We start from the raw sequence: 12,505 nt of genomic DNA, 5'->3' as shown, positions 1-12,505 counted from the left end.
TCTCTATTGTTCTGGTGGATTCCAGAGTTTTTCGGTGGATTCCGAATGTTATTTTGTTCTTTAGGATTAATTCGTAGAAATTAATTCTTTACTGTGCTTCCGTTCTGCGTCAGTTGGCATCAGTAGCGAGGTTTTTCCTGGTTAGATGGCGAAAGGTGCGGGATATGGAGACAACAACTACGTTGGCGATGACCGCGGGGTTGAGAAACTGCAAAATCTGCGGTTGGTGCGCTAGACATGGCCACGGGTCGGGTCTGACCCGGACCCGGCCCGGACCCGACCCATTGACTGCCCCGCCCCGCCCCGGACCCGGCCCGTTGACCATGGACCCGGACCCGGACCCGGCCAAGTATGGGTCGGTTTCGGGTCCCGACTTCTTGGACCCGAGACCCGCCGGGTCTACCCGGCGGGTGGACCCGAAGACCCGGACCCGAGGGCCCGGCCCGAGGACCCGTCGGGTCCACCCGGATTTTTGATGAATTAATCACCAAAAATGCAGCGACTGGGGTTCGAACCCTGGTAGCCCGAATCATTCACTGAGCACTAACCACCAGGCCAACCAATATGTTTGATTAAATATAGACAAGAAATGTATATAATATAAACCTATGGCGTAAATGATAAATATGTTAAATAAATTATTAATTTTCATATTAATTATTATTAAATAATTTTAATTAAATAATTAACAAATGCAATATAAGAAAAATATATATAATCACAATTCAATACTTCAAAACATCTATTATTAATTAATATATCAATATAAGCTCCACTGTTGAAAAATATAAAGTATTGAATCAATTCAATATATAAACAAATGCGTTGACTTATTAAAAATTGACTTATGTTATTAAAATCGATAGTGTGAAAAAATCGAATGAAAAATAAAATAATATGTTTATTTAAAAAAACAAATTATAACCCATTTCAATTAATTTAAGTCGATTAACCTCAATTGTTGACAATAACTTATTAATATTATTGAGTATTTTATCATAAGATAATTATTTATATAAATGGTGTTTATTTTAACAAAAATAGATTATATCCCATTTCAATTAATATTCTTACTTTAAAAATAACATTATATATGACTAGTATAATCAAAATATTATGATGTAATTTCTGTTTTAATAATTGATTTAATTTGTAAAAATCGTAGGAATTAAATTGTAGACCATATGATTTAATCGTTTTTTTACATATACATTTTATTCAAATATTAGAATCGAATCGTAAGATTTAAATGGATTAATCTAAAGTCCTTTTAATTTTGATATTATATTTGTTAATAATGTGATTAAAATGGTTTAATAATTATGAATATGAAAATTAACAATGCATTTAACATTATTTATTATAATCATTTCATACTGTTTTGTTTATGTTTATGTATATTTCTTGCAAGTAATTTCACAAATATTAATCTTGTCTCAGTGGTTTGGAATTCTGTTCAGGTGTCTTGAGACCCGGGTTCGAATTCCATCCATAGCAATTTTGGACAAAATTTAAAAATCCGGTCCAGACCCGGACCCGGCCCGGAACCGACCCGGAACCGGGTGGACCCGAGTGGACCCGGCCCGGACCCGGACCCGCCTTCCCGCGGGTCGGTTTCGGGTCCTCCAAAACTCGGACCCGGACCCGGCGGGTCCGACCCGGAACCGGACCCGACCCGACCCGGGGCCATGTCTATGGTGCGCGAGGGATTTGCCCTTGACAACAACAACAGAAGGACTGAATCTAACACGATGATTGCCGACGGTGTAGCCCGAGGTGCATATGTTAGACACAATTATCATGGACATGTTCAACTTCAATCAAGGTATGAAGACTATTCAAAGGGAAGCGACAACTCTGATTTTGAAGAAAATCCGCCTAGAAGGAGGCAAAAAGATCGTGATAAATATCGGGTAAGAGCTGAAATTCCTTCTTTTAGTGGAAATTTTCTTGAAGTTGAGGATTTTATCGATTGGGTGTCAGAAGTCGAAAATTATTTTGAATTGATGGATATTTTGCCGAATAAGATGGTAAAATTGGTTAGGTGTGAGTTAAAGGGTTGTGCAGCCGCATGGTGGGATGAAATACAGAGGAAGAGAGCTAGACAGGAAAAGTTTCCAATCCAATCATGGAGGAGGATGAGAAGAATGTTGATGGATCGTTTTTTACCCCTAGGTTATGAGCAACGTCTATTTCAACTATATCGTAATTGTTCGCAAGGGAATAGATCTGTTAACAAGTATACTGCTGAGTTTATAAGACTAGCAAACTTAAATAACCTGCAAGAATCCGAAAGTATGGAAATTTCAAGGTACTTGCAAGGATTGAATATTTCAATCCGTCTTAGGATGGGGTGGCGCGCATTCGACTCCCTTGAAGAGGCCCAAGAGTTAGCATGGGAGGAGGAATATTATCAGAAGCGAAATAGTTACTCTAGAAAAACCGAAGATGTTCCACCCGTTGTCAAAGTTAAGGAAGCACAAGGTACTTCGTTTGTTATTCAACCTCCAAATTTGGTGGAGGGTCACTACGTAGGTGTTGACGAAGTTGAAGAGGAAATTGTCACAAAAGTTAAAATTAGCGTAGCTATGATTAACGATGACATTAACGAAATCAAGATGAAAGTCGATGAAGTTGAAGGAAGAGTCAACGAGGTTGAAGAGAGCATCAACATAGTCGAAGAGAGCGTCAACGGGGTAGAAGAGAACGTTAGCAAGGTTGAAGAGAGAGTCGATGAGTTTCAAGAGGGTGTTAAAAACAAATTTGAGGAAGAATTTGAAGTTGTAAAATTTGTTCAAGAAGAGGAAGGTGCACGTGAAGAGAAGGAACAAGTGGATTGCGTTGAGGTATGTGATCTAATTGTAGATAGTGTTTGCTGTGAAGTTCTTGTATCGGAGAAATTGGTGGAGCCATTGAGATTTTCGATTAAGAAGCCAATTTTTCCAACGCCTCGTTTGGATGAAGATTTTGTAAGCGAGATTTTTGTGCCGGGAATATTGGTGGGGCACTTGAAGTTGTTTCGAAAGAAATATGCATCGCTATATTTTGATCATAGCTCGAGGTCGAGCTCTTTTGAAGAAGAGGAGATTGATAAGGAACGTCAAATTGGATTCGAATTGGAAAATCTCAATGGCTCCACCAATTTCTCCGATACAAGAACTTCACAGCAAACACTATCTACAATTAGATCACATACCTCAACGCAATCCACTTGTTCCTTCTCTTCACGTGCACCTTCCTCTTCTTGAACAAATTTTACAACTTCAAATTCTTCCTCAAATTTGTTTTTAACACCCTCTTGAAACTCATCGACTCTCTCTTCAACCTTGCTAACGTTCTCTTCTACCCCGTTGACGCTCTCTTCGACTATGTTGATGCTCTCTTCAACCTCGTTGACTCTTCCTTCAACTTCATCGACTTTCATCTTGATTTCGTTAATGTCATCGTTAATCATAGCTACGCTAATTTTAACTTTTGTGACAATTTCCTCTTCAACTTCGTCAACACCTACGTCGTGACCCTCCACCAAATTTGGAGGTTGAATAACAAACGAAGTACCTTGTGCTTCCTTAACTTTGACAACGGGTGGAACATCTTCGGTTTTTCTAGAGTAACTATTTCGCTTCTGATAATATTCCTCCTCCCATGTTAACTCCAACACAACTATAATTTTTCAGTTAAAACAACTATATTTCTCTGAATAACACCAACACAAGTATAATTTTCAGTTAAAACAACTATATTTCAGTGAATAGCACCAACACAACTATATTTCTTCTGTTAAAACAACTATATTTCTGTGAATAACACCAACACAACTATATTTCTTCTGTTAAAACAATTATTTTTCAATTAAAACAACTATTTATCAATTAAAACAACTACAAATTATCAAGATCAATTATCTAGTTGGATTAATGAAATCAACTACAATAGTCGGCAACACCACCTTCAAAAACCTGACCTACGTCTTTTATCAAATAAATCCAATCAGCACTCAACAACTTCTTGCCCTCAACCGCCGCAGCCACGTTTTCCAAATCACGATCTTCCGCATCCTCACCATCTTTGTCATAGCCGATCATTGGCAGGGTCATCTGAGTGTCGGCATGTCCAATTGGTGCATCCACATGCTGACTCGGTCGAGTCACAATGCCAGCTACACCCTTCACCTCGATATTTATACGCACCAAAGACAACTCGCGCAACAATGCAAACATGGATACCAAGTCTTCATCATCCGCGATAATGCATTCTCCACAATCAGCCATCATATAAGTCATGCTTATACTAGATGCAATCAGACATTGCCATTTCGAACACACAAAATCAACCAATGCTTGGAAAGTGAGTCCAGAAGATCGCTTCAAAGCAACCAAACCACCGTACTTCACAAATATATTAACACTGTTATCCATCTACAACAAACATAATATTTAAATGAAAACACAGTTAATATAGAATATGCATTAAACAACTATTATTGCTTATTGCATAAACGACTATAATTAAACGACTATAAATAAATCAACTATAATAGTAAACGAATTGCGAACATGTTACTGCAAAACAAATAGTCGTGTTATCTGCATAACACGACTATAAAATCTGAACATACTCAGCACAAAAAAAAAACTCCTGGATACAAACATAACTGTTCATTCATAGTCCGTACGCTATCGTTTGCACAAACAACGAAACAACAGTTCACATATATGAAATCAATTAGAAGCCACTTTCTGCAATTACATCAGATTCACCATATATATGAATCCAAATTCGATGCATCAAATCAGTAATAAAACACAAATGCGTTGCAAAAAATAAAAATAAAGAAACTCGCCTTCTTCAATTACATTCGCCGACTCTCTGAACGGAACGAGATATGAATCTCAACACGCGCCTTTGGAACGGTTCAAAAATTAACACGATGTTTGAGAGAGATGAGGCGGTTATGGAATATGCCGATATATCGTGATCTCAAAGATTTTCTTCAAATCACGTGTTGAAATAAATTAATTACACAAGGGTGAAAATGTAAATGTCAATTATGAAATTATTCATGAAAATTCGAATTTAATACATGGGGGGGGTTTCACTAATTATGAAAAGGGGGTTAAACCCACCCTAATATATGTAAATGATGTGGGGGGTTTTCACTAATTATCCCTTGATTATTAGTATCGAGTAAAAAGTTTCATATTGCCATTATAATGATTTTTGCCGGTGGATTTTCTATACGGAAAAATGCATATCAACCCTGTAAATTTCTAATGTTCGCACTTTACCCCCTCAAAAATTTTAAAAGTGAATTTCCCTCTTCAAAATGTTATTTTTGTTGCACATTTCTCCGATAACAAAACTCCGACTAATTATTAATTGGAGATTATTAATTGGAATTGAGTATTTTTTGCATGTTGCCCCTTTATATGTTATTTTTGTTACACATTACCCCTTAAAAATACTATTTTTTTGCACATTGCCCCTTAAAAATGTTATTTATATTGCACAATGCTCTAAAAGAATTGGCTTCTGGGGCAAAATGCAACCAAAATAATATTTCGGGGAAACTACAGTTTGCACCCCTGAACTATAGGGCTTGTCACAAACACCCCCCTCAACTACAAAACGTAACAAAATGACCCTTGTGATTTGCGGTCAACGTCTGCAATACTAACACCGTTACTTTTCATGTTCATTTACTTATTTGTCCTCAAACTTTAATTAATTAAAGAGTAAAAAGCAGTTTGCCCCCTAAACTATGGGCCGATTTGCACTTTACCCCCCAAACAAAAAAAATTTGCACGTTTTTACCTGAACTCGTTAATTCGTTGCACGGTGCCCCCTAAACTCAATTTTCCGGCAATTTTGACCGGAAAGTTGAAACATGTGCCTTGCACGTGACATTTGCAGGGATATATTTGTCTATTCACTTACATCTTGTATATTAAATATAAATTAATCTTTAAAAAACAAAAAAATAAAAAAAAACAAAAAAAAACAAAAAACTAAAAAAGAGAAAAATATATTGAGTCATTCTTCTTCCCTTCTCCTGTTCGCCGGTCTCCGAGATCAATTCGACTCTTCCGCCACCACCACACACCGGCAAGGGTTACTCAGGCGACCACCACTCCGCCGCGGGAATGTTGGCGGCGAAACTCCCTCAGCCACCGCCCTCCGCCGCACTCACTCTCCGAAGCTCCCTCCTCACACTCGCCATCATAACACTCGTCTCCTTCACTTTTCTCTCCCTTAAATCCCTCCACTCCCCTTCTCTCCAGTATTCCCCCTCCACCAGCCCTACCCCCCTCACCGTACATCCTTCGCTGCCCAAGGTACTACTCCCAGGGAGTAGTACGCGAGCGAGGGTTACTTCTTTCAGAATCTCAGGGAGAGTAATTTCGTGACGGATGATCCAGATCGGGCCGATTTGTTCTTCATTCCGATCTCGTCATAAGATGCGAGGCAAGGTATGCCGATTGTTGTTAAATTTCGAATGAAATTATGCTTTCGTTTCGATGATTTGTGAATTTGAATTTTGTGTCTGGTTTTGTACACTGTGTTCGACGAATTTGAACATAATGGGGATTTTTTAGGGGTTTCTTGATCGCCAGTGTTTTTGGTGGCTTCTTCTTGAGTTCATTGAAATTTATTTTTCTAGGGTTGTTGTGTAGGAATCATTTCGCTGATTGAGACGTTGAAATTTCGTAATGTGTTTGGTGTTGAAATATATCTCTCCTAGAAACAACACAGTTATCTTGTTATTAATTGAAGGTGAATGAATGTATGGAGAAGTAATAGCTTAGTAAATGAGGATGCAAATCTTTTATTTTTTCTCCGGAGAAATCATCATCCGAAGATTGGGTCGTCTCTTCCGAAGGGCGAAGGGAAGAAGAAGACTCAATATATTTTTCTCTTTTTTAGTTTTTTGTTTTTTTTGTTTTTTAAAGATTAATTTATATTTAATATACAAGATGTAAGTGAATAGACAAATATATCCCTGCAAATGTCACGTGCAAGGCACATGTTTCAACTTTCCGGTCAAAATTGCCGGAAAATTGAGTTTAGGGGGCACCGTGCAACGAATTAACGAGTTCAGGTAAAAACGTGCAAATTTTTTTTGTTTGGGGGGTAAAGTGCAAATCGGCCCATAGTTTAGGGGGCAAACTGTTTTTTACTCTTAATTAAATAGGAAACCCCTTCCTCTCTTCTCTCACATGTTCCCCTTCCTCTCTCCTCTCTCACGTTCTTCTTTTTGCCTACCTCTTGTTCTTCTTTTTTCTTTACCAAATCGACAATAATTTCCTCTCACTTCCTTCTCCACTCGTCGGTTGATTTCAGCCCCATACACTTCCTTAATGGTGAAATTGCAGCCTTCCATCTCCAACGCATCGTCCCACGGCGAGAACAACAAAGGCGCCATTGTTGTCGATTTGTAGCAGCTTCATTCGCCCCTTCCTCATTAAATTGAAATTGAATACTCCGGCCGACGACGCCGACTGTTGTTGCCACCATCTTACAAGACATACTCCAACATCAGATTTCAAGGGCACCCAAATTGCACAATTGGAGAGTCGAAGATAGAAAAGAGTCCGCTCGATGCACCCAAATTGCACAATTGCTCGAGAACCGATTTCGCTATTTGGAAGGCACAAATGATTGGTGTGCTTGAACTAGAGAAGGCATAAGCCATCGGAGAAGAGAAGGCATAAGCTGACTTGGGTTTTTTTTTTTCTCTTTTTTATAATTAATTATATTTTTTTTTCCAACACTATATTTCATTATCATACTGATTTGTTAGGATTTAATATACTATTTTGTGGGCTGATAAAAAAAATATATGTTTTTTGTATTGGTAAAGATTTGTGAAATTCAAATATTCTAACTTTTTAGCGAAAAAAGGATTTTGTGTGCTGTAAAGATTTTTGCTTCAATTTTGTGTATTTCTTGGTAATATATATATATATATATATATATATAGAGGGTAAAAACGTCAAAAATTTGTTGCAGCCACAAAAGTGATTAAAATTGAAAAAAGTCAACACGCCACATCATCAGACACAAACAGATTGAAAACGGAGGGGCCATTTTGTTACGTTTTGTAGTTCAGGGGGTGTTTGTGACAAGCCCTATAGTTCAGGGGTGCAAACTGTAGTTTCCCCTAATATTTCAAAGGGAAAGTATCAGTTTTTCAATTTTCTAGAAGGAAAGTGCGAAAATAGGAAATTTGTATGGGTGAAGTGCATTTTGTTCTTTTCTATACATCGAGAAAACAAAGTCCTATTTACAAACCACGGTTCCGCATTGTGATATTTCATATTTGTCTTGCTCTTTAAATATCTCTCTTTTAACGCCGTCCCCGTTATCAATCTATATTTTCTTAAGAATCCATTTTCCGGATTCCGCTTTCGGTGTCAACCTGGACTTCATATTTCTTCAATAAGACGTTGAAATGAAAATTTTATTTCCACTTAATATGAGTAGACAACACATTAATAAATAAGTCAAATTGACCATCATAAAGGGCTTGATTCCTTAGTTTAAAATCACAATAACAATTGTCCTTTTCATGATCGAGAACACTAGTAATAGGAGTACAAAAGACATTGTGATCAAACTTCCAAAACATTATTTAGATCGACGCAAAAGTTCAACTTAGACTGCATGCATCTTTACAGTTCTTGCTTCGGCTGCTTTTTTAACATGAGTTTGGTCATGAGGGCGTCCGTTAAAGCAGAAGCAGATGTATGAGATGCCTTCAATATACTCAAACCCTACGAAAACAATTAAAGCATTTAGTTTCAATATGCGGTGAAATTAAATATAGAACAAATACAAATGAAAAAGTAGATAAAAAAAAGTTATATTACCTCTTCCAACCGAATCTCAAGCTCCAGTTCCAGGACATCAGATAAAGGAATATTCTGCTCCTTGAGAGCCAAAAACATTGAGGCCATACAAAAAGGTGTCACCGTTAAATCATCGGTTATCTTATACATTGTTGGTCCCCTTATATATTTTCCCTGGCCTTTCACAAACTTGACAGAAGAAAACTTTTCCAACCTGGGTACAGTATCATTAGTATAGGGAAAACTTTCTCCGATGAGAGGAAGAATTTGATTTTCGGAAATATAACCATGAGGTAACTTGGCAAGCATTAGCCTATTTTTGATATCTGGAGTCGCTAAATAACTGTCATCAATAAGATGCACTATGCTTACGTACAAATTGTCTATTGCCTTAAGACAGGTTTTACCGACCAAAAGGTATTCAACTGCTCCAAAAGGTATGGCAAGCAAACTACAAAGAAAATCAATAAAATCTTCCCCTGCTCGAGCAAACAATAACTTATTTGTAGACTTTTGTACCATAATCTTCAAAATGATCATCTCATTTGAGTTAGAAGTTGCTTCTTTCACCTTCCCTTTATACAAAATTCCGGGTTCAAATTTTAGTCGGGCAAGACCATCAACATGTCTTCTATTGAGTATAAAGTCGGATAGTGGAGTACGGGAGAGTAAGGATAACATGAGCAAATCCATAATCTACGACAAGATGGAAAAAACGAAGATACATATAAAATTGAATAGAGATTGTTAGTCATTAATAGGACGAATTAAGTGCACTTCGCCCCCTAGAATTTTTCAATTTTTGCATTTGCCCCCCTACGAATTCAAAACAGAGATTCGCCCCTTCAAAATTTTGCTCGAATTGCATTCTGCACCAAATTACAATTTGCGGCGTATTTTTCACCGGAGTTGCAATGAATACATTCAATTGAAGGACATTTGCATCATTTCAAGGACATATCAATGAAGAAGAATTTGAAGATTCTCACAATTTTTGGACTGCAATAAGCACAATTCGTGTTGGGAGGGAAAAAAGAACCCAAATTTATTTTTTTGAAATTAGTGAAATGGATTGTGTTTTTCATCTATTAAATGAAAATAATAAAATGCCTCAAATACCCTTGAAGTGGACGGATAAATGGCAATTACGATGAGAAAAATGACAGGAACCGTGATTTGAGGCAAAGTGCAAGTGGAACAAAATTTTGAAGGGGAAGAGTCCATTTTTTTTTCAATTTGTAGTGGGAAATGTGCGAAAATTAGAAATTTATAGGGGACTAATTAAGTGCATTTTATCCTAATTAATAAAGAATCAAGAACTCACCTCATTAAATCCAAAAGTCACTGTCCTCAGCTCGCCCACATCCATGTTGGTAATGCCAAGATTTCTGAGAGTTTGAATGAGATCAGTCGAATTAGGAAATATCTGAAGATCGTCAGAGATAATGAACGATGCCGTGTTTATGGTAAAAACTGCCGGAGCAAACTCCTTGGTTATTATACCAACTGCTTTTCTTGTCATTGGTCTCCCACAACAACATATAGCAGTATCATAGTACACGCTTGTAAACCAAGGGGGTCCAATACGAGTTGTCCAACAATTCCGGTGTTCACAAGTGAAATACTCAGTGGGCTGAGTATCACTTATATCAAGTTTCAGTTTACGACATTCTTCTGCGAATGGCCCTGTGGGATTTAGCAGCACCTCCTTACAACCCTCTGTCCAGAAATGGCAGCTGTCGAGATTTGCTAAACCGTTGTACAAACTTGTTAAGCTCCCAAAAGCAGGTGCCTCTTTATCTCCGTAGTGCTTCTTCAAAACTCTCACAACGGCTCCCAACGGCAATGTGAGGAAGCTAATCAACACGTCAACGAAGTCGCTATTAGCTTCCGCAAACAGAACTTTGTTTTTCTGCTTAGTTAGGACAACTTTTACAGAGAACTTAACATCTTCATCACCAGACATTCTGCTATTGTTGGGTGAAAATTAGTTTGTAACCTTCTGTTCATTTTTATAAGGCCAAAAAGTTAGATCAAGAGTCAATTGTTACACCAAGGGTCGTAATTACATAAATTTCATTTACATGATTTTCATGTACTAATGTTTTTGGAGTTGAAAATCGGTATTTGGAAAGTGTAAATAAAATTAATATTTAATGACTAATAAAAATAAGTACTATGGACAGAGGTGGATCGTCTGATTCATTAACATCATATATGTTGAAGCCTTAATTCCTAGTTTTTTACTTTATATTAATATTTTCTTGAAACTGTGAACAAATTATCTTCCCAATACATTTTGGAAAATAATTGAAAATTAGCAACGAATTTCTAAGACTTGGCTGAAAATTTGTGTGGCACGAAAGCTTGAACTTCATAATGTTTCCGCGTTTCGAACACGTGTTGTGTGACAACTTGTGTCAAACATTCGAGAACACTTGCCGGACACCTTATGGACCATTTTACAATTTCTAAAAGGGTAGAAATATGTTTGATTAGTAAATATCAAATATTTTTCTTTTTCCCCTAACTATTTACATGGTTTCATGATCAATTGCAAACTCATAGATGATTGGAAAACTTATTTTAAATATGTTTGTATGAAAATATATAAAAAGAATTTATATATATTTATATAGCATATTTAAAAATATACCCCTATATTTTGAATATTTACATATTTCCCCAAAACTCCCGTATCCCCATTTTTGGGACATGTTGTTTCCCCGTGTCCGTTCTCCCAATTTTTCGTATTGCGTTTCCGAGTCCATGTTACATAGCTGAAAATTGATAAGAAATTGGCTAAAATTGATAGCTTACTTCTTAAATTAACTAAAATTGACTGGAAATTTGACAACGAACATTTGGGAAATCGAAAGCGAACAATCTCATGAATTGTAATCTACACATTACCCAGTTTGATTGAACAACTATAATTAGTGACCAATGTTGGATAATTCACAATACATCAATCCGAAGAAGAGGGAATGATGTTAAGGCTAAGTGGAATTGCCAACCATACCACACATTATGTTTGGTGTTGTTTTGGGGTTTGTAGGCGAAATAGTGTAGAATGTGGGACTGCAAAACGTGTGAGAATAAAAATGTGCTTGATGAGCTTCTAGAAAGTAACGTTTTGATATCTTTTTTATTATAATAAACTTGAATAAATTATTTTTTATAGGGGTAATGGCAAATAGGCCCATGACAAGGGCAATTAATTAAAAGAGGGACATCCAATTTTTTTGTCTTTCAAATAAATTCAACCCATTCAAATTTATTTGCAAACAAGGAAAATCCTTTCATATATACCAAAATTACCCTCAATTCATTGAAACCCAATTCAACTCCAATTTTATGATTTACACCACAATTTAGCCCAATTTCATCAATTAACCAATTTTAACCCTAATTTCAATTTTGACCCTAATTCTTATCAATTCCACCCATTATGCTCTAACTTCCGTAATATTACACATTGACCCCAGATTTAAAAATATATATCACATTAACCCCCCAAAATTTTTTTTTTCATAAAATATTTTTTTTTGAAATATTTTTTTTCCGGACAGACTCCGGCGTTGACTTTTTTTTTTTTTAATTTTGTTTTTTCTTATTTTTTTTTAATTAATATTACTGTCTTGGCTGTTAAATTA

At 36.6% G+C, this 12,505-nt stretch overlaps 1 protein-coding gene across 1 annotated transcript; it reads right to left on the bottom strand.

The window, feature by feature from the left end:
* Positions 1-8,672: 8,672 nt before the first annotated feature.
* On the bottom strand, positions 8,673-10,815 carry LOC105961719 (uncharacterized). The gene is made up of 3 exons (XM_012985974.2): positions 10,174-10,815; positions 8,871-9,545; positions 8,673-8,774 (listed from the first exon to the last, which is right to left on the bottom strand). Exons 1-3 carry the CDS (start codon positions 10,813-10,815, stop codon positions 8,673-8,675), a joined length of 1,419 nt encoding a protein of 472 aa, XP_012841428.2.
* Between the last annotated feature and the right edge of the window lie 1,690 nt (positions 10,816-12,505).

This window comes from Erythranthe guttata, chromosome 13 (assembly GCF_056151865.1).
Source record: "Erythranthe guttata isolate IM_541 chromosome 13, IM_541, whole genome shotgun sequence".
Taxonomy (NCBI): Eukaryota; Viridiplantae; Streptophyta; class Magnoliopsida; order Lamiales; family Phrymaceae; genus Erythranthe; species Erythranthe guttata.
This window is presented reverse-complemented; position numbering and strand designations above follow the sequence as displayed.

Bases quoted from the DNA above. Each gene is read 5' to 3' on its own strand.
- LOC105961719 (XM_012985974.2), bottom strand. From the start codon at position 10,815: ATGTCTGGTGATGAAGATGTTAAGTTCTCTGTAAAAGTTGTCCTAACT. The intron at 9,546-10,173 runs GTGAGTTCTTGA...ATCTTGTCGTAG, and splicing joins TGACTTTTGGATTTAATGAG to ATTATGGATTTGCTCATGTT. The intron at 8,775-8,870 runs GTAATATAACTT...TTGTTTTCGTAG, and splicing joins TTGAGATTCGGTTGGAAGAG to GGTTTGAGTATATTGAAGGC.